General features: G+C 49.7%; 9 protein-coding genes across 9 annotated transcripts; 4 read left to right on the forward strand and 5 right to left on the reverse strand.

Moving 5' to 3' along the window:
• Nucleotides 1–112: 112 nt before the first annotated feature.
• F5J12DRAFT_844256 (uncharacterized protein) lies at nt 113–5135 on the reverse strand. The gene is made up of 8 exons (XM_051746256.1): nt 5031–5135; nt 1846–4973; nt 1604–1799; nt 1287–1553; nt 816–1230; nt 738–763; nt 564–684; nt 113–513 (listed from the first exon to the last, which is right to left on the reverse strand). Exons 2-8 carry the CDS (start codon nt 4962–4964, stop codon nt 230–232), a joined length of 4428 nt encoding a protein of 1475 aa, XP_051598085.1. The 5' UTR covers nt 4965–4973; nt 5031–5135; the 3' UTR covers nt 113–229.
• Nucleotides 5136–5214: 79 nt separating this feature from the next.
• On the reverse strand, nt 5215–8272 carry F5J12DRAFT_844262 (terpenoid cyclases/protein prenyltransferase alpha-alpha toroid). Its single transcript, XM_051746257.1, has 11 exons — nt 7940–8272; nt 7642–7886; nt 7467–7588; nt 7324–7420; nt 7128–7263; nt 6448–7079; nt 6250–6398; nt 6092–6197; nt 5821–6043; nt 5616–5762; nt 5215–5559 (listed from the first exon to the last, which is right to left on the reverse strand). Exons 1-11 carry the CDS (start codon nt 8144–8146, stop codon nt 5413–5415), a joined length of 2211 nt encoding a protein of 736 aa, XP_051598086.1. The 5' UTR covers nt 8147–8272; the 3' UTR covers nt 5215–5412.
• Nucleotides 8265–10624, forward strand: F5J12DRAFT_950114 (actin family). The gene is made up of 7 exons (XM_051749789.1): nt 8265–8392; nt 8448–8722; nt 8779–8983; nt 9030–9651; nt 9705–9880; nt 9935–10030; nt 10144–10624. Exons 1-7 carry the CDS (start codon nt 8291–8293, stop codon nt 10417–10419), a joined length of 1752 nt encoding a protein of 583 aa, XP_051598087.1. The 5' UTR covers nt 8265–8290; the 3' UTR covers nt 10420–10624.
• Nucleotides 10625–10925: 301 nt separating this feature from the next.
• Nucleotides 10926–12393, reverse strand: F5J12DRAFT_246172 (uncharacterized protein). Its single transcript, XM_051738565.1, has 4 exons — nt 12206–12393; nt 11985–12020; nt 11803–11926; nt 10926–11747 (listed from the first exon to the last, which is right to left on the reverse strand). The coding sequence occupies exons 1-4, from the start codon at nt 12356–12358 to the stop codon at nt 11212–11214; spliced, it is 849 nt and encodes a 282-aa protein (XP_051598088.1). The 5' UTR covers nt 12359–12393; the 3' UTR covers nt 10926–11211.
• Nucleotides 12394–13144: 751 nt separating this feature from the next.
• On the reverse strand, nt 13145–13657 carry F5J12DRAFT_246294 (uncharacterized protein). The gene has a single exon (XM_051738566.1). The coding sequence runs from the start codon at nt 13523–13525 to the stop codon at nt 13184–13186; it is 342 nt and encodes a 113-aa protein (XP_051598089.1). The 5' UTR covers nt 13526–13657; the 3' UTR covers nt 13145–13183.
• On the reverse strand, nt 13428–16097 carry F5J12DRAFT_844277 (uncharacterized protein). Its single transcript, XM_051746258.1, has 7 exons — nt 15698–16097; nt 15199–15642; nt 15042–15148; nt 14866–14989; nt 14766–14809; nt 13661–14713; nt 13428–13596 (listed from the first exon to the last, which is right to left on the reverse strand). Exons 1-6 carry the CDS (start codon nt 15990–15992, stop codon nt 13790–13792), a joined length of 1938 nt encoding a protein of 645 aa, XP_051598090.1. The 5' UTR covers nt 15993–16097; the 3' UTR covers nt 13428–13596; nt 13661–13789.
• On the forward strand, nt 16098–17478 carry F5J12DRAFT_844280 (eukaryotic phosphomannomutase). The gene is made up of 7 exons (XM_051746259.1): nt 16098–16252; nt 16303–16427; nt 16484–16652; nt 16705–16767; nt 16816–16852; nt 16900–17091; nt 17144–17478. Exons 1-7 carry the CDS (start codon nt 16173–16175, stop codon nt 17249–17251), a joined length of 774 nt encoding a protein of 257 aa, XP_051598091.1. The 5' UTR covers nt 16098–16172; the 3' UTR covers nt 17252–17478.
• A 62-nt stretch (nt 17479–17540) lies between these two features.
• On the forward strand, nt 17541–22144 carry F5J12DRAFT_844285 (DNA polymerase family B-domain-containing protein). The gene is made up of 23 exons (XM_051746260.1): nt 17541–17682; nt 17741–17871; nt 17934–18005; nt 18063–18142; nt 18190–18300; nt 18354–18489; nt 18548–18660; nt 18707–18801; nt 18853–19256; nt 19309–19574; nt 19625–20018; nt 20074–20225; nt 20272–20388; nt 20456–20579; nt 20633–20796; nt 20852–20946; nt 20998–21083; nt 21141–21200; nt 21252–21308; nt 21357–21506; nt 21559–21687; nt 21738–21874; nt 21926–22144. Exons 1-23 carry the CDS (start codon nt 17639–17641, stop codon nt 22037–22039), a joined length of 3231 nt encoding a protein of 1076 aa, XP_051598092.1. The 5' UTR covers nt 17541–17638; the 3' UTR covers nt 22040–22144.
• A 102-nt stretch (nt 22145–22246) lies between these two features.
• On the forward strand, nt 22247–25392 carry F5J12DRAFT_246319 (condensin complex subunit 2/barren). The gene is made up of 8 exons (XM_051738568.1): nt 22247–22789; nt 22836–23400; nt 23449–23976; nt 24026–24327; nt 24377–24500; nt 24551–24834; nt 24891–25157; nt 25213–25392. The coding sequence occupies exons 1-8, from the start codon at nt 22358–22360 to the stop codon at nt 25246–25248; spliced, it is 2538 nt and encodes an 845-aa protein (XP_051598093.1). The 5' UTR covers nt 22247–22357; the 3' UTR covers nt 25249–25392.
• Nucleotides 25393–25401: the final 9 nt, after the last annotated feature.

Raw genomic sequence — 25401 nt, forward strand, 5'->3', positions numbered from 1 at the left:
GCGCGCTCCAAAGAAAGGGAGCTTTCCGGCCATCATTGGTGACTCTTTGTGCGCTTCAAGTACAAAAGGTGTGAAAATTCTGCACACCCGCAATAGCCACCGTCAGACCGCCTTTCATAACAAATTACAAAGAACACAACTGAATTACGAAGTCATTGCAATGGAACATTCATAAAAAGATCCATAAAAGATAATCTAAATCGTTTACTGTCGGTATATGCAAACGAAATTACTGAGCAGCCACTTCACGGTGTTTTCCCTCGCCACCCATTCTATCATACCAGTTCTTCCCTTCCGTAGTTGGCGCAATGTATCCAGCCCGAATAACGAAGTCTCCAAAATGCTCGCCTTGCAGTCGCTCGAGGGCGTAACGCTTAATCATAGGTCTCAGGATAGCCAGAATCTCCGGCTCGCTGACGCTTTCTCGGTATATTTTGTTTAGTCGCTGACCGTAATAGCCTCCGCCAAGGAGCATGAGGTAGCTGCCGGGTGCTTTGCCCACGAAAGCGACCTCTGCAAGGAATGGTTAAATATAACTCTTGCAGACAAAAAGTCACACGTACCGGCAACGTATGGGCGTGCGCATCCATTCGGGCAACCTGTCATACGCATGACTATGGAGTCGTTACGTAAGCCATACTCCTCGCATATCTTTTCCACTTTATCGACGAGGAGCGGTAAGTACTGTAAGGTGGGAATGTTAAACTTAAACGACGGGATAACACACTGAGACGTACGCGTTCAGATTCCGCCATCGCGAGACCTGTATCCACTATAAGCTTTGTTTTGGTTTCCGCAAGAACACTGAGACCTACCACATGTCGGGAATGCTACACAAGCGGACGAAGAGAGTCGTAATCCCGTAAAATTAAGGTTGTCCAGCTTGTACTCAGCAAGGAGTCTCTTAATCTGAGGAACATCGTCCGTGTCAATATCTGAGATAATGATATGTTGGTTCGCAGTGAGTCTGAAAGTGCCCTTGTGTATCTTGGCAATTTCGCGTAGGCCCTTCTTAAAGTCTTGTCCAGGCTCGTCTTGGACACGGCCGTTCTCAATGAACAATGTCACATGATGTTTTCCATCTTCACCAACAGTCCACCCGAAGTCATCGACGTTGCGATCAAAAGTGAAGGGACGCGCAGGATCGAACTTATAGCCAAGACGGGACTCCACTTCAGCCTTGAAGACATCAAGACCCATACGATCAACGGTGTATTTCAACCTGGCATTCTTGAATTCAAGTCAGTATCAGTCTCAGTCAGGATGGCCTGGGCTTGGACGTTTACCTTGCGGTCCACGCGATTACCGAAATCTCGCTGGGTCAACATGACCTTCTCGGCCACCAGAGGACCCTGCTCGACAGTGCAGAAACCAATCACGTCCGCAACTCGAGGGTAGGTTTTCTTGTTGCCGTGCGTGACGCCCATTCCACCGCCGATAGTTACGTTGAAGCCAGCCAACTCCCCGTTTTTGTCTACGATAGCAATAAAACCAAGATCATTCGCGAAGATGTCGACATCGTTCGTCGGCGGAACTGCAACGGCAATTTTGAACTGCAGAAGAATAAGGAAGACGAAGCAAACGAAAGAGTGGACAAACTTACTTTGCGAGGGAGGTAGAATTCTCCGTACAACGGCTCGAAGTCTTTGACTGCTTCACCGGCGACCATTTTGTTGTCAAGCCAGATCTCATGGTACGCGGTCGTTCGGGGGAGTAAGTGGTTGCTAACCAACTTCGAAAACTCGTAGACACGAGCGTGTAGTTTGGACTTGGAGGGTATGGCAGAACAAATGACGTTTCTGGCGACAAATGAGCCAGCTTTAAATAACTAGCAATTTTACTTACCGATTGACATCACCACAAGCGGCCAGTGTATCAAGGAGGACTTTGTTAATACTCTGGATGCTGGGTTTCAGATGGCGTTTAATGACACCATGGAATTGGAATGTCGAGCGCGTAGTAATCTTGAAAGTTCCATTACCATGCTCGTCGGCTATGCGGTCCATCTGTAACCATTGCTTGGGCGTGCAGACACCTCCCGGCATGCGCACTCGAATCATGAAACTGTAAGCGGGTTCAACCCCTTGTGCTTGGCGTTCGTCACGGATGTCACGATCATCTTGTTGGTAGATACCGTGAAATTTGGTAAGCTGTGTGTCGGTGGGAGCGAGAGCACCAGTGCTCGTGTCTTGAAGACCTTCAACAATGGTGCCACGCAAGTATCCGGATGCTGCCTTAATGTGCTCGTTCGTGATCGGCTCGGGCTCGGCCTCCTTCACCTCGATGCTATCGACACCAAGGGCTTTCCACAACAACGGTTCCCATACTCTGTAACCAGTCTCGGGCCCGTCCGCGTCCTGGTCATTGCCGAGGCCGAGGGCCGCAAAACGCTCACCGCCCAACTGTTCCAGACGCAAGTCAAGCTCTTTACCGGGTCTGTTGTAGAAGTGCGCATCCTCCGGTCGAGGCCAGTAGTGGCTGTCACCCAGTGCAAAGACAGCGTAGCGCAACTTCGAGAATGGTTTGTCTCCACGTCCAACGGCGGTGTTGAATGCCTTGAAGAGCGTTCTTCCGTTCTGCGGGGGCTCGCCCTGTCCGGCAGTGGAAGTCACGAATGCCACATACTCTTCGTTGGCAAGGGTCTCGATAGACATCGAGTCCATCGTACCGATGCTCGCCGACAAACCCCTCGCCTTGGCCCGATTCATCAGTTTCTTGGCGTACTTCTCCGCAGTGCCACCGTCAGAGGCATAAAGGATGGCTAATGGTGGGGCGTCAAGTGCAACAAGTAGATCGCTATACGCTTCTGCCGCCCGCTTTCTACGAGCCTCTTTCACGCTCTCTCCCAAACTACTCACCAGCTCCGTAGCTAGCTGAGGTTTCGAACGAACTAACTGGGACAGGTGATTCTGCCTATCGAGGAATTGCTGAAGGTCGTTCTTCACAGAGTCAGAATCGAGCGTGAACGGCTCCTGCCCGCGAGCCTCCTTGACGGGATCCCAGCGATAGAGTGGCCAGTATCCCGAGTCCACGGCGAGTTTAGTCTCCTTCAGTACGTCGAGAGCTGGGGTGTTCTCTGACTGATATGGTAAGTAGGCGAGTACGACGCTTGGACCTTTGTGCCTGTCAGCCTCCGTTATGGCTTGAAGTACATGAGCGTAGGAAGAGTACACGGCGACGCTGGCGACGTAGACATCGCCATGATTCATCGCATAGAGACCAGCATCCTGCTTGCGACGGTGAGGGTCGGCAGAATGACGGGCAGAGTAGGGAACACTGTCGAGAATGAGGATGTTAATGTCAAGACCGGATGCAATGGCATGGTGCAGGCCAGAGGAGCCCAGATCATAAGACCAGGCATCCGAGCCGATAATCCACCTGGACCGGGCGGGCAGATGAGCTTGCAAAGCGAGCACGCAGTTGACGTGCGTGTTCCGGACGCTCGTCGACTTGAGCGCAGCGACGACCTGGTCACCGACTGTGCGGCTCTTGGCACGATCATCTTTCACAAGAAGCCACTGACCGAGACTTTTGTGCAGTTCGGGGCTAATACCTTCCACCTCCATCAAAGCCTGTATGGAGCTGATGAGCTGCGCGCGCTGCTCCAACTGTCCCCTCGCACGCCCTAGAGCAAATTCGGGGCTGGTTGCGATCGCACCCTGGGTCGGCACGAGTGATGGGGAGTTGGAGATTTCTAGGTGATCGCCAAAAACGTAGGAAAGTATCTTGGTGTACGAGACCTCATGTTTAAGTACGTGAGGTACTTTCACGAGAGGCCCCGAGGGGGCGTCGCCTCCAAGCTGCAGAGGCGAAGCACTCTTCAAATTCGATGTCGCAATGAGTAGCTTGAGTAGGCTGGCAGCGTTGATTTGTTCTGGATCTGCAAACCAGATACTTTGCACAAGTATCCGGTGGCTAGCTTGGCGCTCCTGTAGAATGGTGACGATGTCTAAGAAAAGGGAAGTCCATTTTGTATTTGAACGGCGAAGCTGTTCAAGCAGGACGACACGAGATGCGGACGGAGGGACTACGTGGAGTACTTTAGACGGTAGCAAAGGAGTCAGAAGACCGATGGAGACGAAGGCAACACCGTCAATTTCAAGGCCATGTGGCAGGCTACCGAGGACGAAGGCGACAGTGTGTGGGTTATCTACTCCACGGAATGTGAACGGACGGCAAGTGCGACGAGTACAAGAAACCGTCGAGAGTACAGCTGCTCCGTAAACCTCATAAAGGTTGTCATTGGCATGCGAGGGACCGTTCGCGACATCACCGGAGCCGTTAGCGACTCCGTTCGGGACGCCGGTGTCCGTGGGGCTTTCAGTACCACTTGGGCTGTGGTTGCCGTTGGCGCCATTAACTCCGTTCCTCACGGCTGCATGGTCAGTGTAGCCGTTTGTTCCACTTTCTGGTGAGAAACTTGCGCCTGGTGCGAGCTTTTCGGAGTGGAGCAATCGCCATATGTCACCTTCCGGAGTCACGTCCGACACATCGCCGTTGTGCTCATAAAATGCGTGAACTACTGCCTTTCTCTCCACGCGTGCGATCCGAGAAGCCAGCAGAGCGTTGTCATGCGCTTGTTGAGCAGTGTACGACACCAAGAAGAAAGGTATGGCAGATCGAAGCAAGATCACATCGGAAAGGTCGTCGGTCACTGCGATGTGCAGAACAACAGGTAACGAAGATAATTCTGTGGCATGGAGCACGAGCCGGACAGCTGTATGGGACGTGACCGAAGCGGTAAATGAGACCAATGGTACGGTAGACCCGTTTCGGAGGATGGTCGAAGCTGGGTCACCGGCTAAAGGTACTGAGAACGTCAGTGGCTGGCGACCTGTTGTCTCCGTGAAAGACTGGAAGTGTCTTGAGAACTGCGAGGTCGCAGGAAATGCAGGCTGTGAATCTACGAGCACGTCGGACGCCAAGAAGGCTATCCGAGATACGGCTGCGATAGAATTCGACATTGTGGTCTTCTGATAGGAGAGAGTATGTTTCAGAACATGTCAGGAAAGTTAGAGAACGGGCTTTACCTGCAACTGCTAGTTCTGCTGGCAACCCGGGAGAAAAGGGTGATGAGCTGATTCATATTTTCTCGCTGACGAGCCTTTAGATATGCGACTGCAGCAATTAGCACCTCATCTATTTGTCCGCCAAACTTGAATTCCGAATTCATGTTGCCACTGTACCCACGCCCATCTCATCATCTCAGTAGCGCGTAAAACTTGATCATTTCGGACTACATACACATGTTCGTTAGTAGGCTAACTGTCATGTAGGTACGGCAGTAACGGGGATGCAGTGTGGTGAAACATTGCCCGCATTCAGCTGGGCGTTTGAATTGGGAAAATAACATATGTACATGATATCTGCAATCCGACGACAACCGACGCGTCAAGACCCTTCCAAGCACTCTCAAGCTGTCTTTTTCCCCAAGGATTTGAGATACATATGTGCCTTACCAAGCATCCAGATAGGGAATGAGAACTTGAAATTCGGGTAAGAAATCGCACAGTTCTTGTTGAACACCCCTTCGATTGCTTCTTGAGGCCAAGAGCCATCCTACGCCACATATGTCAGGTAACGTCAACCAAAGAGCATCCAGAGCCAGCCCTCACAGGGAGTTGCCGGGACATAACGAGCTTGACTGCCTGTTCTATAGGTTTCGGATCGGGGTATCCCGCGTACATGAGGGCCATGGTTGCCCAGCAAGTTTGTACGACTTGAGTATTTTCATGTTCGACCCAACTCGCCAGTTCGCAGGTCTACGAATGGTTTAGGTGCATGAGCCCACATGCGCAAGCCATCATAGCACGACCTGACCTTGTAGCTTTCTCCCCACCCGCCATCCTCTCGCTGATGTGATAGGAGAAATTTGCATGCACGCTGTACGGACGAACTGTTGGAATAATTCTCCCCCACCAATGATAAACTCTCTAGCGCGAATTGCGCTGCGTAAGTAAAGCAAATACCCCACGATCCCACCCATCCACCATCCGGTTTTTGCGCGGCATGAAGATAGTCAATTGCCCTCCGAATAGTAAGGCTGACAAAGTCAGCCCAAAATAATAAACATAAGAAACGTGGCACATACTCAATTTCCGCCGAGCGATAGCTTGGATAGTGCTTTCTGAAAATGGACAAGGCCGTGATGACGGAGGTTGTACATTCTGGATAACAAAATTCAATCATGATGTCCCCTGCAAGTGTATCGGTGAGCTCGGCCGAACGAATTTATCGAACGTTGCTTACCAAAAACTTCAGCAGGGTTAAGCCATTCTAACCACTGGGGGCCCCTGACGAGCTCGTAGCTAGCAAATCCGCCGTCGGCGTTCTGCATGCTAAGCATAGTGTCGACCGCATCAAACATCCGGTCATCTGAAATCAATTTCTCCACACCCCTGGAACATGGTTGAGATAACAACTCGTAAAAGAAGTAAAGACACTGACTCGACATTGTTTTGGATATACAGAACGGACTTCAAACCTTCTCCGGTACAGTCGCTGACCGTGTAACCTTGCTCCCTCGTACTGAAAGGCCATGCTCCCTTCGTCCTGTGCCGATAGGCAGACTCGTAATGTTTTGGGTTGTCTCTGATTTGGCAAATGTCTAACCACTCAAGAGCTTTCTTCAGGCTCTCCTTGTTTTCGCCATCATTCGCGAGGCCTGTTTCCACAAGTGCCTGTGAGATGAAACCGATATCCCAGAGTTGGCTACCGTTCGTTCCACACATCCTCATACCCTCCGGTCCGAGCCACATGAAGTCGGCGCGTTTAATAGCGTGTTGTTTGTACACCTCGTTGTCCGCACCTTCGACTATGAACCGACAAATCAGGTTCATCATCTTTGAGACAGGACCGATAGTCTGGTACTCCGTGTTTTCATCCTCATAAACGATAAGCTCGTATGCACGCTTTAATGCCGCTTGTCGTGCAGGAGGGATGGTACAACCTTCATACATGCTGAGGATGGCATTGAGAGTATCCAGCACGGTAGTGTGAGGATAATAGATGTCGACGGATGCAACATTGTTGCGCTGCGCCGGCCAGTAAATGGAATGATAATCTGTAGTATACAGTTCCTGGTGACGGATTAGAAACGTCAGGAAGTAGGGGAAACGTCAGCTCACCTGGCGAAGGGAACGGATTAGATCATTTTCTCCTATCTGGAAACGTATGCCGTAGAGATAGCTCATTGGAATGTAGACATTGCGGGTGTGAATCCACCACTTGTGAGGGTGGAATGGAACCCAGTCTGGAAGGAGCCTTGAGCGGCGAACAAGTCAGCGGTGACTTGTCTTCCATGGAAGGAAATGGAAAAGTCACCATAGTTCTGGAGGAATAGGATTGACTCCCTCCCAATCGTACACGTTGAGTACTGCTAGCCAGAATTTGCCCCAGGCAGGAGTACCAGTTGCACCCCCTGAAAACGATCAATATACAGGCGGACTAGGACAACGGAGAATTACCCAGTTTATGTAGGCATTCCCGAGCTTTGATGGCGACTGAATGGTCAGCGTGCATACCGAGAATACGAAGAGCAGCATAATTGAGTGCCGTTCCGAACACAGTAGAGTGACCCTCTATATGACTGAAACGACTCGAGTCAGGAAGTGTGCCAAAAATTCCAGTGAGATATCTTACATTCCCCACCCTCCGTCCTCGGGGTGTGCACGATGCATGAGGTAACGAATCATCTCGAGACGCTCTTCTAGCGTGAACCCCATACCCGCAGCGTATGACCCGATGACCAGGCCCGGCAGCAAAAACATTGGGCCGCCATACTCCCCGGGCCAATGACCATCATGCGACTGGAGATGCTTGTAGAACGTGTACCCATTCTGTGCTGCTTCCAGGGGGTCCTTTGGTTTTGGGAGAGCAGGCAAGTTCTGGCGACGCGGGTGAGCCTGGACAGTGGGGTCCGCTCACGGGGTACACGCACCAGTGGTATACCAAGCCAGTATTTATCCACGTCGTTCTGAGGCCAGTCCTTGCATTCCTCGTCGGTTCTCATATAACGCCACGTGTGACGGCCACCATCATTGACGAGGAGCCGCCAACGAGAATAGTCCGTGAATGGCTCCTTCCCGGACTCCGGAATGTCCAGGGGAGAATACAACTGTGCGAGCCTGTTGGGGTCTACTGCCATGGTCTCTTAGAAGAGTAGCTTCGTGCGCAGTTGTTCGCTTTCAGCTTTATTTTATATATCACGCCATACGAGACGCGCGGGTTACATAGCACTGGTATGGGCGCGCGTGATTTCAAGTGAGGAACGGGCTCAGCTCAGACAGCCATGGCCTCCTTCAGAGACTCCTCCATACTCATCATCGAAACTGGGAGGACCACGATACGAGCAGGTCTGGGAATTCATGAACTACTCAAGGCACCGGCCGTAGTCAGTATGTCTCTGTTACCCGACATCCTGGCCCTCATATACCACTTGGCCACAGGAGATATTGGCACGCGTTGGATTTCGACAGGTTACCGAAGAACCGTCAAACGGTGTTGACACCAATGGAAAGCAGCTCTCGAATGACTCCGATATCTCGCGTCTATCATCCTCTCTCAGCCGCCTGCCCTATCATTCTAACCCAGCTGCCAAGGTCAACGATTACCTCGTTGGTACCCAACTGGACGAGGCTTTGGCAACAGGACAGGACATCCTAATCTCGTGGCCATTTGCCGATGGAGATGTTCGCGATTGGACGCAGGCAGAGGCACTCTGGTGCGCCCTTTACACGCTGGACTATGCAACTCCTCTTCCATCTGCTTCACTTCCAGGAAATACATCATTTTTAACCAATTTCAGATCAAACGCACTCAAAATGAATCACCAGTCATACTTTCGATGCCAGCCGGCCTGTCGCGAGACTTCCTCGAGCAAGTGTGTCAGCTGTTCTTCGAACGGTTTAATGTGGCTGGGTTTGCAGTCCTCGAGCGTCCAATGGCACAGATCTACGCGACCGGACTGCTCAGCGGTGTCGTAGTGGACATTGGGTATGAGCAGTCGGATATTTCCCCCATTCTACGAGGGCTTCATTCTGCAAAACACTCGCACTTCGACATCGATAGGCATACGAGACTGTGAAAACTACCTTGCCAACATCTTCCGCTCCAATCAGTCGGTCATGGCTGCTGCTTCGCCATCAGATTCCCCCTGCGACCCCCAAACTACCCAACAATTCCTAGTGGACTTTGTGCAGCACATATGGAAGGAGGGTCTGGTCCGTGTTCCATCTGATGGGCAAACAGCCGATGTACCTGAAGACGAGGGTGTCACCGACATTGCTGCAGTTTTAGTGGCTGGGAAGGAGAAGGCTGTCATTGAAACTGGAATGAAGAAGAAGGCTACTGCAAAAGCATCTGCCGCCGAACAGGCACGAGCAAGGGAAATAGAGGCTCTTGACCTCGTCACAGTAGAGTTTCGTGGACATTCGATAACAGTGGGGAAGGAGCGGCATCGCTTCTGTGAACCACTGTTTGATCCAACTTTACTGAAACCCCTACAACAAGTCCCAGTAGATGATACACAGGACCAACCGCTCCCCCTGCAAGATGCCGTTGGACTGGCTGTGAGGCAGGCAGAAGTTGATCAAAGGCAGGCCATCTGGCAGGGTTTATTTGTCACTGGTGATCTCGGGAACCATGTAAAGGGTACGTTTTGCAACGAGAGTTTCCCTTACATCTATTTTAATTCGAGTTGCTAGGTATCGGCGTAGCACTGCAGTCCCGACTGTCGCCTTACATCTTGAGTAATCCTGAACAACAAACGGAACTGCAACCACGATCAATCCGCGTTGTAAATGTTCCCGAATACTTTGCGGAGTTCAGAGAAAAGGGTGATCGTTTAGCTACATTCCTTGGGACAAGCATTGTCGCCAAGGTAAGGAGCAAAGGCTTACTCAGGCGACGACTAACGAACCATTCATTCGACCAGATTGTTTTCAGCGATTCCCAATTGAAAAGCTTTGTGTCAAAGCCCGATTATGATGAGAGGGGCCCACACGCTATCATAGGAATGTGCCCCTGCATTGTTTTGATCAAGTTCAAACTGTATCTCTATGTAGTTTGCGAACCAGGGACTAATAATTCCCTCGACCACTGTTAGGGGGGTGTGCTGAGTTCGAAACTTGTAAAACTGTACAGTATGTCCTTGGCCCGCCTGGCGGTCAACGCGCAATTTCTGATCATCGTCAAGGCAAGTCAAGACCTACGCCCGTCAAGTTTCACGACTCAAAAAAATCATCAATGGCACCCGCAAGCAAGACAAAAGCCGCTAAAAACAGCGAGTCCATTGCATCCCGCCTCGCTCTCGTCGTGAAATCGGGCAAGTACACACTCGGATACAAATCTGCATTGAAGCAGATGCGCAGTGGAAAGGGTGAGCACCTTGTCTTCGTACTCACGGGGACTGGAGCGTGAGGCTGAGAAGGTCCCTTGGCTAACTATGGTTTTCGTTGCCACCCTTTCTTAAACAGCCAAGCTGGTCTTGATCGCTGGTAACTGCCCTCCTTTGCGTAAATCTGAGCTCGAGTACTATGCCATGTTGTCCAAGACGTCCGTGCACCACTTCAGCGGCACGAACGTCGCTCTTGGCACTGCTGCTGGAAAACTTTTCCGTGTCGGGTGAGTGGATGGTCTGATTTGGTCACTATGCTTCGGCTGATCCAAGTCTTGTAGCGTCATGACCATCACCGATCCAGGTGACTCGGACTTGCTGACCTTCGCGGAAGGAAACGCTGCATGAAACAATTGTGTACCTAAGAAAGGATTACGTGCTCCTTTGACCATGACAACTTTTGGGATTCATGTTACCTTCGTCGCTATATCATTGTGTGCAATCACCTGTGACACGCAAGGCATCTACCTCTGCAGTGGAACTGCTGTTGGTCTCCTAAATTTAACACGCTAGTGTCAGAAGAGTGTTCTCATGAGAATTGGTAAAGATGCGTGGGTGTTCCCAAGCTCTTTGGGCGCTAGTCAGCGCCTAACTGAGGTAGCGCACATGAAGGACCCATGCACATCGCTATGGTGAAAACACACGTCGGTATTTTTAAACAGTACAATGCAATTATTGCCGAGGGGTAAAACATCTGGGAAACAGCTACGCGACGCGGCTGTTAACAGCTCGGGTAGTTTTGCAGATGAAGTACGAAAACCACGAAAGCAACATGCGACGATTGAATTAACTTTACGACTCTAAGCGAATTTCCTCTACCTCTTCAGAATCCCATCCGCAACGAGTTTGTCCACCCTGCGAGAGAAAGTCGGATACAGTATGCTGTCGGGCACATCATCCGTGGAGATGGGTGGAGAAATAACGGGTTGCGGTCGTGATAGCTGAGCCTGGACGTCGAGTAATTTTTTGCTCACTTCCACCGTAACTGGATCCACAGACCCCTTGCGAAGCTGGACGGATAGAAGATCATTGAAAACAATATCATTGTGGTTTTCATCCTCGTCCGAGTCGTCTTGGGCATTCAGCCTACTCCACTTCCGAGGAAGTCGGCTCGTGCCGTTCAACGATGTCTGGCCTGCGCGACGCTTGGAGCAGGTAACGGAAACCATCATGGTATACGAAGGGACGACGAGGGACAAGGGTGGCAGCGGTGGGACAAGAGTGGTGGGTATTGCAGGGGTAGCTTGATGAACGATTGCATGCGCAGGGACGTGATCACCAAAATCTTTGCGATGGACCTCTTCAAAATGAGTTTCTAGCAGTGGTACACGAACAAACTCTGCATTACAGCCTGAAATACGGTGTAATTATGCAGCAAATAACAAGAACTGACTGCCACCACACACCTTGGATTGGACATGGCAGTGAAACACGCGAGAGGTGGCTCAGTTCTACATGTGATTTAAGTGCATGTTGCGAGCTATGAAGTCGACCTGCACAACGAGAAAACTTGCAGTGATACATCCCATCCTGCACAACTTAGTCAACATCCAAAACACAACTCCCAGAAAACAGCATCCACATTCACCTGCTGTGAAACATAAGCACAGTGCCTCAGCAGGTGCTAAAAGCAAGCATCAAATGTCAGTCACTGTCTGAAGATCCATCAAAGAGCACCACTTCTCCTTGAAAGCCTTAAGCAATCCTGCAGCTGATGCAAAGCACCAATCCTGCCATGCATGGGCTGCAGGATTACTTTGGGCTATCAAGGAGGTGGGAGCCTCCTTGCAAGTAAATGAAGGCAATTACCTTTAACAATGTTTGCCAGCTATTTAATACTATCTGACAACCCTCCCACTCGCAGGGTGTAGGCTTGATTGCATTGCATGCAAGAGCAAGCAACTCATCCCTAGACAGTAAGAACCTCAAGGGTTCTACCAGTACTTCAGTGGATGTTGACATCTAGCCCATGAAAGATAGATGGTAAGAAGGAGAAAAGAGTGGAGCAATTTACCAAACAAATACAAAGAATATGCATGTGATGTTGATGCAAATGTTTGGCACTGTTATGACCCTTTGGATACATGACTCACCCTGCCAGATTTCACACTCCACTCCAAACTGATGGCAAAACTCCATCCTCAAATTTCAAAGCCCCCTTCAACCCTAACTGAATTACATGGCTTCACAACCCTAAACCCAACTGAACCCTAACTAAATTGCAAATGTGAAGTTCAAAAGAATTTAACATTTAATTTGATTTTCTGTGGCATGTTTCAGCTTGTTGGAGATATATTCTCCTCTGGGTTTACTTGACTAGAAGATAAGGCTGTTGGGGATGGCAGGCACCTTGTTTACGGATGTGACATAGATCCCCATAATTTACATGCAAGATTTTGATGTCTAAAGATCATATACTGCTCATTGCTCCACTGTCAACTCCTCTGTCTCCACAGTGTCTCCCAATCCTTGTTTGCAAGTACACAGTGCAGCAGTGCATTGGCATTGAGCTTGGATGGGCTAAGCCTACAATCCTACATAATTACATGCCTACAATTCATTGCTACCATGATTTGAATCAGACTTTGTTTTCAGGAGGATTGCAGTTGCTGAAAAATGGGTGACAAATTTTGGGGTGCAGTGACTTGTAAACAAGGTGATGTAGGTGTGATGTTTACTTGCTTATGTAAGTGCTTAAAGTGCACATTTTACAGTAGTTTTCTTTACCGTTCCCTCAGTAGTTGAGTCACTGCTGAGGCTGCCCACAGCACCCTTTCAATATAGCTATCAGAAGCAACACTTGAAATTTAAATGTTTGTGCTGATGCCCATTGCCTTCCTTACAGGGTATGTCTTCAAATGACTCCAATGCAAACTCTGATTGAGCTGGATAAAATGGCTGCCATAATAATGGTCTGCAAAGCACTGTATTCAGAGAAAAAGAAAGTGCAGTGGTGCAGACAGCTGGAACATGTTTGCAAGGTGCCAACCAAGCACAAGGTCTACTGAGGGAACCTGGAGGAAAAGTGCACAAAGTGTATGCTCCAGGGTGATTATGTAATGAGGTAAACATCACACCAAAAAGAACAAAACACAGGGGAGAATATATCTCCAACATAAGCAGTGACATCAAGGTTGCACTCCTTACTGTTCACTATATGATTGGTTACCTTTGGACACATTTTTATATGTACTCAAGTTCTAGAGCAGTTGGAGATGAGCAGTCCTGATTCATCACAAGGTAAAGAGCAATTGCGACACTCACCACTATTTTGCTTGATCTGCAATCCACAAGTCTCTTTCATTGCAATTTTTCTCATGGGTCCTTCGTCGATCATGGTGGGGTGCTGACTAAGCGATCTAGGTAGAATTTTTGGGACACATATTGTGCAGTTTACCTCCTGCCTTGACCACTCAAGAGGGCAAGGCGTGCTTCAGCTGCTCGGGCCCTCCTCTCTCTTTCCACTTTTGCCCTCATCTCCGCAGTAAGGCCAATTATTCCATCTGCACGTCCAGAGGACCCACCCAACCTTTGAGGTCCACCACGGGATTCTTGGTGGGTTTCCAGGGGTTCAGGGGTCGTTACCTCAGATGCTTCCTCAGCCGCCCTTGATCGTAGCATTTCATCGCGCTCACGCATCCTTTCTTTCAAGCCCTTTCTCCTTTGTTTCCGTTTATCATCACGCTCCTCCTCTTTTTCCTTGCTAAGGCCACTAGGCACTCGTGCCGCACCAAACCAATCCCACCAATCAGGGTGGTCGGCTGCACAGCGACGCAGCACGTCACGGACAGCACGAGACCGTGCTAAATCATAGGCGGTTCGGCGTGAGCTTGGCACGTCTGAGGTATCCGATTCGCCGCCAGCATCATCTGCTTTGGTCCATCTAGCTGAAACAGAGACCGTTGGGTCAGCACGCAGGTCGTAGAGCAGCCAACGGACTATTTCTTCGTGTCCGGACTGCGCAGCAACTTGCAGAAGAGAGGCACGCCGGTCGCCTATCCATTCTGGTATGACCACGTTGACGCCGCCAATTGATCCGGCTTCCCGTTCCCAGAATGATTTTAGGGGGTCGAGGCGACCCTTGGTTATCATGTCGAGGAGGCGAGACCACTTCTCACGGTATATCTCTTCCTCCTTCGTCAAGCGCTGAGGCTTTGGCTTCTCGGCGTCTGCAGTCAAAACGGGCGTTGGTTGCAGCTTCGGCTTTGGAAGGGAAGCGAGGAACGCTTCATCCTGTGCACGGAGGTCTTCTTCCGTAAAGTGTGAAATCTTGACCTGGGTGAGCTCTAAAAGGCACCGCGACAGCTCGGATTGAGTCTATTGGGCAGTGAAGAGATGTTGCAGGCACGTGCATCACGAGGAGACTTACCGGACGCCGTGTCGGGAACGGGAACGTTCGCAGTCTGTCATCACCTGCAAGTAATGAAAATGTGTTGTATCGACAAGAAATTCATGACAGTACTACCCACCTTTATTGATGATGCACCCTTCGTAGTCAAGAAATATACGCCTATTCGATACGCTTGCTCGAATCCATATCCGCTCACAATCGTGAATGTCTTCCGCCCAGTCCTGCAATAGACCACGTATATCCTAGGAGTTGGATTTAGTAATCATGCACGCCACCAGCTACCCGACCACTCACGTCACGTAGCGCTTGTTCTCCGTACCGACGTAAAATGGCGCCAGCACTGATGGCTGCGCCTTTCGCGTTGTCATTGATCGATTGCGACCCGCCCTGCTTCCGACGCGCTGTTCCAAAAATGAAATCTCAGACTCAACATCGCGTGGTGACCACTTACTGGTGTATCGATGGAATGTCTTATGCTTTATTACTAGAGTCTCGGGCTTAGGTTTCGGAGGCTTCTTTCTAGCATTCACAGGCGCTAGTGCCTCTTCTTCTGCGGCACGGCTTACGCGAACAATAGCTCCTGCGAAGTGGCCACCTGCGACCATGAACATGGCCCACTTCCTCCCACCCTCAATCGGCGTTTGCATTTCCTTTAGCTCGGACAAATAGGCTGAAGGTGGCGTTTCAAGTGGGAAAAGCATCCTGTAGGTGCCGATCTGTGTAGCGGGCGGCGAGTGAAACCAGATTACGGCGGAAATGGGAACCTTTGATGTGCCTTCTTCCGGATTATCAGTTAAGACATTGCGCTTGACCCTAGTGACGAGTGTATCCACTGCATCGGATTCCTCTGCGCTTTCGTCATCTGATGCTGACCCCGACAGGGAGTCCTCCAAGCCTGTCGCCATCGAGAATGTCAGGGCGCGCAACAAACCAACATCAGCAGTAGCTACCCTCTACCAGTTGTGCAAAGACCGATTCCGAAACAGGGTTTCCGCCCTTGAGACGTATCTTCACGTTGTATCGATGCCAATCCGAGTGGAAATGGGAGCGTTGTTCGTCGACATCCGCAAAAGCAGCACCCAGACAAACATTGCAGGTTCTTGCACCTGTGCTTGCTTGCTCCTTTGCAGCGACTGGCGGAGGAGAGGGTTCGCGCTTCGGAGTCCGGTTGGTGATCAGGTTGCGGGGTGTTAGGGTATCTAGCAAGTCTGGTGGTAGTGAAAAGACGTGGAATCTCTGAGACATCTTGTGTCGTTCAGTTGTGGATGAGCTCTAGAAGTAAAAGATCAGTATGTACTCTAATGACTCGATGATGATGACTTGGAAATCTAGCCGACTACTATTTGGTTCCGCTTTGGTTAGTCGGGTCCCTGTTCGAGTGAGATCTGAGATCTAAGACGCGACCATCATACAACAAGCGCAAGGATGGTCTCTGCAGATTTCGCTGATCGTCCCCAGAAAAAGCTGGTTCTTTTCGACGTCGATGGCCCACTCACACTCCCAAGGCAAGCCAGTCCGTGGGGGTAACTTGCATTATCTTACACGGTATGCTCAGACAACAGGCCACTACAGAGATGGTCGACTTCCTTCGCAAACTGAAGGATCAAGTCGCCATTGGCTTCGTTGGCGGCTCCGATCTCGTCAAGATCACTGAACAATTATCTGTCAACGGGATTAATGGTGCACTCCGCGTAATCACAGCCCACTGAGATCTCCATTGCTGATGCTTCCAAAAGCCCTAGAATTTTTTGACTTTGGGTTCGCAGAAAACGGGTTGATTGCGTACAGGCTAGGCAAGAAGCAAGCCTCTCAGTCGTTCATTAATTACATTGGCGAGGAGAGATATAAGAAGCTAGTTAACTTCATCCTCCACTACCTTGCGGACTTGGATATCCCTATCAAGCGGTCTGCATTTTTGGGCTGATTTTGGGGATCTGCACACTCATGCAACACCCAGAGGAACGTTTGTTGAATTCCGCAATGGGATGATCAATGTGAGCCCTATAGGCCGCAATGCAACGTAAGCGATTTCCTCGACCCCCGTCAACGAGACTGGACCCTGTTTCAGCGTGAATGAACGCAACGAATTCGAGGCTTATGACAAGGTGATCAATCATATCTCAGGTCACGATTCGCGCTGATCGGAACCCAGATTCACCAAATACGAGCCGCTTTCGTTGATGTCTTACGAGAGAAGTTCGCGGATTATGGACTAACATATTCAATCGGTGGCCAAATATCTTTTGACGTGTTTCCGAGTGGTTGGGATAAGACATACTGCCTTCGTTTCGTAGAGCAAGAAGGGTTTGACGAGATTCATTTCTTTGGGGACAAAACCTACAAGGTCAGTTTCTACACTCGGTTCCTACAAATGTCTGAGTGACGGTATGATCCAGGGGGGCAATGACTATGAGATCTTCACTGACCCTCGCACCATCGGACACAGCGTTAAAAACTCAGCGGACACCATGCGAATTTGCACCGAACTGTTCCTCTCTTCCTGAAAGTGCAGTCTGCATGAAGCAATTCCTCCGGGGGTTAATGTTCATTCGTTCATGACGGTTTTAGACAACGGTTTCCATGACTCAATACTTCTGGTTTAGAAGGTGGAATTGGTATACCGAAGAACGAGCCTGTTTGATTGGGTGGCTGCTAAACATATGTATCTGTAGACCGATGGCAGTCTCGTACATAGACGATCCACAAATATTCACTTCATTGGATTGATTCAGGGGTTTGTTGGGTGTGATGTGATGACGTGACAACCGAGAAAGGCGTTACGTAACGCGACAGGACGCGCCTACATTTGGTGCTCGCCGCGCACGTCTGCTTTCGACCTGTCCGCGTCGACGAGCTCTGTCTTCACCAGTTAACTCGAATTCGCTTCTGAAATGCCAAGTAAGAATGGAGCCGGTCTGCAAAGTACTCAGACAAAGTCAATATGCAATCTTGCACTCCAAACGGCGCGTCACTGACATAATGTCCAATGTCAGGTATAGGACGGACACGGAGCCATCTTTAAAAAGAAGAAAGCTTGGCCCATCGGGGTCGCAGTCCACGCAGCAGTCGTCGTTTGCGGATGTCTTGGAGCAGCTCACAATCGAACAGTCACAGAATGGCGCTGGCACGTCTTTTTGTCTTCGGTTTGAAAGTGGCAAAGGGGCGATAATTCCTACGTATACTTAGTGTCCGAAGGAGGTGCCGACTGCTGGTCGCGTCCTTCATTAAAGCCCATTAATGAGAAGAGAGATACTATCAGTGAGCATTACTGTGAAGCGTCTTGCCGCTGCCTCCTTGATGTTACCCCTACGACAGTATTCCAACAGATTGATATCGAGGAGGGCACAGATTATAGCAACGGAAACATAATACTGCGGATGTTTGGTGTGACCGAGGTATTGTCCCTGTACTTCGACAGACGAAAAGCTGACCTTGTTGACAGGATGGCCATAGCGTCATGGCAAATGTAACAGATTTCCCCCCTTATTTCTACGTACCCGTTCCTCGAGGATTCGATGCATCTGATTCGGGCCCGCTCACGGAGGCACTAAACGTACGTTCCTCGTTCTTCAGTGTCGGATAGGGTAACAAAAGTCATCAAAATAGAAAGCCTCGGGGGGTAATTATGTCCGCAAAATTGAAATCGTTATGAAGCGCTCTCTATGGGGGTACCGAGGAGACGATTGGATTCCATTCATGAAGCTCACGACATCAGAAGCTAGGTCACTTCCCAAAGTCCGAGATAAGTATCTGCTTTAATTTGGAAAGTTGCATTCTTACATTTGGTTCTGGGTGATCACGTTTATTCGAAAGGGGCGAATGTCAATTCCGGGACTTCTTCCCATTGGGGCAGCCATATCCTACGTTCGAGAGTAATGTTCCATATGTACTTCGCTTCATGATTGATACGAAGGTTCGTGCCGTTTCGTAGGAGTACGTTGTGAGCTGACGCAGCGCAGGTGGTTGGTATGAACTGGATCGAGATTCCGGCGGGGAAGTATAAGCTCGTGTCGGAGGGGAGAAAGTCTACTTGTCAAATTGAATTGAGTATGAGGTATGATGATGTTCGTTTCACTCTCCTATGTGCTAATACGAGTGTTGAAAGATACGACGCCTTCATCTCTCACTCTCCAGAAGGAGACTGGCAAAAGATCGCCCCGTTGCGAATTCTCAGTTTCGATATCGAGTGTGCCGGACGAAAGGGCATCTTTCCCGAGGCAAACGTCGACCCCGTCATTCAGATAGCCAATATGGTTACTCGTCAAGGCGAGAGCCAGCCATTTATTCGCAATGTCTTTACATTGAAGAGCTGTTCACACATCGTCGGCTCTCAAGTACTATCTTTCGAAGACGAAGACGAAATGTTGCAGGCTTGGAGGGATTTCATCGAGGAAGCGGACCCAGATCTTGTGATTGGCTACAACATGACGAACTTCGATTTTCCGTACCTCATGGACAGGGCTAAGCATCTTAAAATGAACAAGTTCCCGTATCTTGGTAGGCTCAGAGGTAAGCTGTGTTCTGTACGGCGTGCTCGCCATTTTATTCATATTGGTCCCAGGAGTCAAGACGCAAGTCAAGGACACCCATTTCTCCTCGAAGGCTTATGGGCAACGCGATTCCAAGGACACCGTCCTCGAAGGTCGCTTACAGCTTGACGTCCTCCAGTTTATGCAACGCGAGCACAAGTTGCGCAGCTACACTCTCAACTCAGTCTGTGCAAAATTCCTTGGCGAACAAAAGGAAGACGTGCATCACTCTGTTATTACAGAGCTGCAACTTGGGACTCCGGAGTCTAGGCGGCGACTTGCAGTGTACTGCTTGAAGGTACATTCATGCATAGCACATTGATGGCAGGGTTAACGTTTGACACATAGGATGCCTACCTCCCACAAAGGCTGCTAGATAAGCTCATGTGCTTTGTGAACTACGTTGAAATGGCTCGCGTTACTGGTGTCCCCTTCAATTACCTGTTGTCGCGTGGACAGTCCATCAAGGTTCTTTCCCAATTATTCCGTAAGGCCAACGAAGAAGGGTATGTTGTACCGTCTCTCAAAGGTGAAGGCACAGACGAGCAGTACGAGGGTGCCACCGTTATCGAGCCGAAGAAGGGATACTACGATTCCCCAATCGCGACCCTCGATTTCAGTTCGCTGTATCCTTCGATCATGATGGCCCACAATTTATGTTACACCACCCTCTTGGACAAGGCGACAATCGACCGATTGAATCTCGTCAAAGACGTAGATTACATCCAGACCCCTAACAACGGTAAGTTTATCCTTCCCTTCTGGGTTGTGTGAGATTTCCCATGGGGTTACCTTAGATTTCTTCGCCACGAAAGCGAGGAGAAAGGGACTGCTACCCACTGTATTGGAAGACCTAATCGGTGCCCGAAAACGTGCCAAAGCTGACCTTAAGAAAGAAACTGACCCTTTCAAACGCGCTGTGCTAGACGGTCGGCAACTTGCCCTCAAAGTATGTTGTATTTTGCTTCTGGTGCGATGTGGCTCACGCCACTTAGATCAGTGCAAACTCTGTGTATGGATTCACTGGTGCGACCATTGGCAAGTTGCCCTGTCTTCCTATCTCGTCTAGCGTTACCTCGTACGGCCGGCAAATGATCGAGAGAACCAAACAGGTTCGTGGTCCAATCGTGAAATCCTGAGCTTGATTGAATTTGTTATGTCCTTCTGTTTCACCGAAAGGAAGTCGAAGCTGAATTTTGTATCTCAAATGGACATTCGCACAATGCAGAGGTTATCTACGGTGACACTGATTCGGTCATGGTGAAATTTGGTCCAACAGAGTTGAAGGCAGTTATGGATCTTGGTTGGCGCCATGACACCTCATTCTCCTACTTGCGTTAACTGAGCTCTATACAGGGAGTCAGGCAGCTGAGTTCGTCACTGCCAAATTTGTGAAGCCGATCAAACTCGAGTTCGAGAAAGTATATTTCCCATATCTGCTTATTAGCAAAAAGCGATATGCAGGACTGTACTGGACCAAACCGGAGAAGTACGACAAGATGGACTCGAAGGGTATTGAAGTTAGTGTATACTCTTCGACTCTGATCGAATCAAGATTGACTGTGCTTTGTTCAGACTGTTAGACGCGACAACTGTCGGCTGGTGCAGACGGTTATTGAGACATGTCTGCATAAGATGCTCATCGATCGCGATGTCCAGGGTGCTGAAGAGTAAATATAAGTTACTTTAACCGGTTGCCAAACTGCTAATGTGCGTTGTAGGTACACGAAGCGTATCATATCCGACCTTCTGCAGAACAAGGTGGATATGTCGCAACTCGTGATTACCAAAGCACTTGCGAAATCAGGTTTGTGGAGTCAGCCACTGTTGTTGACCATAGTGAAATAACAAATTTTTTGTTCAGACTACGCTGCAAAGCAAGCTCACGTTGAGCTGGCGGAGCGGATGCGACAACGAGATGCGGGTGAGTGTTCTATTTCGCTTCCTTTTTTCCTGCGCTCACCGTTGCCTGTAGGATCTGCGCCCGCGCTCGGTGACCGTGTGGCATATGTTATCGTCAAAGGCATCAAAGGTAAGCCGATGATCCTCATCATAGTACATTGTCATTGACCACCCTCAGGTGCTGCCGCGTATGAAAAGTCCGAAGACCCCTTGTACGTTCTGGAAAACAACATTCCTATCGATACCAAGTACTATTTGGAGAATCAGCTCGCAAAGCCATTGATGAGAATATTTGAGCCTATCCTTGGTGAGAAGGCGAACTCACTATGTGTGTATTTCTGTTGTTCGTTTATCCCGACTACGCTAACGGTGCTTTGTAGTATCGGGTGGCCATACAAGATCCATTGCTATAGCAACACCCTCCGTCGGTGGCCTGATGAAATTCGCAGTCAAAACGGCGATTTGTCTTGGCTGTAAAACACCTCTGCGTCCTAATAACAGCGTGCCGAGTATGTTCACATTATCACTCCTCTGTTCGTTTCACAACGATTCCCTCTAGATGGTGCGGTCTGCAACAACTGTCGACCGAGGATTGGCGAACTGTATAGAAAGCAAGTTTCCTTTGCTTCCGAACAACAAATACGATTTTCACGACTTTGGACACAATGCCAACGTTGTCAGGGATCCTTGCATCAGGTATGTTAACGTTTTAACCTGAACCTCTTATTGGGCTCTCATACCTTCCAGGACGTGTTATGTAGTAGTAAAGACTGTCCGATATTCTACATGCGAAAGAAGGCGCAAAAGGATGTCGAAGACGCGAATGCGATCATGGAGCGATTCGATGCAGACTTGTGGTAGTCTGTTTTTTACGTGCCTCTGGCACATGTCATCTCTGCTTGCATACCCATTGTAGTTTGGTTCCTCTGATCGTATTTCTGTAGCACGTTCGCATATAACAGTCACTTGCAGTTTTTTGGAGTACTTTTTGGCGAGTAAGTTGGTGTGCTGGTACTTGGCGTGTAGTGCGACGCGACGCGGTTTGGTCACGTGTTTCGTGTTTCTACCATAATCTCTTTGTTCGTGACCATCATCGGCGACCGCTTGCAGGCCTAACCTCAAGTACGTGTGGCGGGTGTCTGTAGCACTCACAACGGTGTATTCTTCAAGGACAAAAGAATGGTTCGATCGAGACAAGCGCGTGTTGTGGTTCAAGAAGAACACGATGACACTGACACAGGTGGAGACACGGAACCTGACACCCCGATACCCTCTCAGAGACAACGCAGCAAAAGACGCATCAGCGAACGCTTCGAAACAGACGGTAGCTTCGGTGCTGACGGAGGAGGACGTGCCCCTCTGCGTTCTATGAACATCAATGACGACACAGCTGAGAAACGCAGGAGGCGGAAGAGCACCAAGCTGACCGTTATTGAGAATGCAGAGGCCGGTCCATCGACTGAACGGCAGGAACACTCCTCTGAACCCTCTAAGACACCCCAGGCGAAGCAACGTCCGCTGAACTCGGTACTTCCGCCACCAGTTATCAATGTCCCACTGGACGTGATGAATTCAAACTTTGAGGAGTGGATGAAGATGGCTACTGATAATGTCGGTGATTCCTGCGTGATGCGATCTGTGTCTGACCATTCCTTAGAAAATCAATGCAACCAATTCATGGAATTTTGCGCTCATTGACTATTTTCACGATATGTCCCTACTTCGGAACAATATCGACAACTCGATCAACTTCCAACGAGCTTCATGTACCCTGGACGGGTGCGTGAAGATCTGGACGAGCCGAGTAGACAGTGTTGGCACAGAGACGGGCAAACTGCTTAGTAACCTAGCTAACGAAAGTGCGGTTGCGGAAGATGACGAGGGAGCTACGTCAGATAATCCTGATCCCCAGGACCCCTCCCAAGCTCGTAGAAAGAAGAAGGCACATCGTCCGGATTCGACTCTTGCGAAGGACGCGTCACAACTCCGAAGCAAGAAGCTAGACCTTGAATTCAGCGTTGATCCCCTGTTCCGAAAGACCTGTGCCGACTTCGACGAGGGCGGCGCTCATGGATTACTTATGAACCATCTTAGTCTTGGGGTGGGTAGTGAGGCCAACATGCGCGTTGTCTTCGACGCAAGTGATTCCATGGGTAGGGTGATGGAAGAAGAGGAGCAAGAGTTGGAGCCAGAAGACAAGGTAGATTTGAGCCACTTGCGAAGTCTGTCGTCTCTTCCGAGAATGAGCTAAGTGGCTGACCTTGCCATAGGCGAATTCTTGCCCGACCTGAATACCCTCGAGGAGATGGAGATAGCCCACTCTCTTGCAGACTTCTCTTTCTCCCAAAGTAACCTCACTTTCGACGACACTACCCTCTATCGCGATGATACTCGAGTAGGAGGTGATGATGATGATGGTAACGATGCTGGTTTTGATGTGTTCGGTGCTGGCGATACAGCTATGGACGTTGACGGTGGGGGGCCTCCGCAGACAGAAGATTTCTTCCAGGGTGACCAAGCCGTTGATGATGACTTTTATGCTGGCGGAGACGATGGTGATTACGGACGGGCAGAAAGTGGATCAGTCGCCACTGAGGGTGAACAAGGTCAGGGCCAAGCAACGCGATCCGGGCCCTTCGTGCCCTTTGACCCCCGTAGGGTGCCGACTGAACGTGACCTCGTCGTGGCCATGACGGACGCAGACGGCCAAAGCGACGTGCTGGGTTACTTTGATCAGAACGTGATGAAGAATTGGGCAGGCCCCGAACACTGGAAAGTGAGGAAAGTGATACGAAAGCGTTAGGTCATTCTCGCTGTAACTTGAGTTAGAACTAACTGTGTACATAGCGGAACCCGCTGCGGAGGGCGCGGCTCCCAAGTCCAAGCGGGAGAAAAAGGAAGCGTTTAAGATTGATTTCTTAATTCCACCCGAAAAGGACGTCAAAACGATGGCGAAGGAGTTGTTTGCTCCAGTCACTCGCGGACACGGCATCACCCTTCCCCACTACAGCGCCCTGAAATCGGCAGGAAAGAAGAGTAACCGCAGTAAGAGGATGAAGGAAGAGAAGAGGAACGAGCATACACTCCCTGATGATATGCACTTCTCCAGCAGACAGCTAGTAACCCTATTCTTGAAACCCAAGTTCTCCGTAAGTAGTGCTCTGATTGTGTTTCGTGTCCACCTGATGAGGGTTTCAGTTGAAAATGCGTGGTCAAAGAGTCCGCTTTAATGAAACTGGCGACGGCGAAGTCGACGAGAACTTCTGGGCACAGGCCGCAGCAGATCAAGCAGCAGGTCTTCTTGCCCAAGATGGTGATGAAAGTGGGTTTTCACATCTCTAATAGGCGAATCATGTACTAAAGAATACATAGGCGGCGAAGCTCCCGCGCCGTTCAATACCCAATTCTTCAATGACGATGACGATGCCCCAGCTTTCGACGATATTTACGACGGTGATGGTAGTATGCCCGATGATGCAGGCGAACAAGACCTCCTGGCCGCGACACAGGGCATGAGTCGTCGAGTACGACCAGAGTTCGTCAACTACGCTCGACGAGCTAAGCGAGTAGACGTCCGCAAACTTAAGGAAAATATCTGGAAAGGACTTGACATTAAAGTGGCACAGAAAAATGAAGAGGACGAGGAAGATGAAATGGTACTTTATACTCTTCACTGCCACGCGGACCCCACTAATAAGTAATAAATATTCAGGATGTCGACCATCCACAATTAACTGATCCCTCCGAGGCACGGGACTTCAGTTCGGTCATATCTGGTTTACAACGGTCATATCCCAAGGACAAAATGGAAGATATCAGCACAAGTTTCTGCTTCATTTGTTTGCTCCATCTGGCCAATGAGCAGGGCTTGAAACTACAATCAACAGGCGGTCCCGGGAAAGATGATCAGGAGGAAAACCAAGAGACGACTTCGCCGTCACAACTTTCCGACAGAGTCGGAGATATTTGGTGTTTAAAGGTATGCACGCTAGTAATCCTGGTGGGAACATCAACCTCAAGAACCTTGAATACAGGTCTCCAGGGATCCAAATGCCACACCAGCTGCATAGCGATAACTTATACGTATTCTAGTCTCCGTCTAGTTATGCATTTCTTTGTATCTCGAGTAATGTGTTCCCGCCTTTATACTTCTCTATCTGTAGTCACCCTACATAGCGTGCTGTATGATGGTCTCCTGATCACCTCCGGCGTTGTGGTTGCTA

This window comes from Pisolithus orientalis, assembly GCF_024613125.1.
Source record: "Pisolithus orientalis strain OTSU chromosome Unknown F5J12scaffold_24, whole genome shotgun sequence".
NCBI classification, from domain to species: Eukaryota; Fungi; Basidiomycota; class Agaricomycetes; order Boletales; family Pisolithaceae; genus Pisolithus; species Pisolithus orientalis.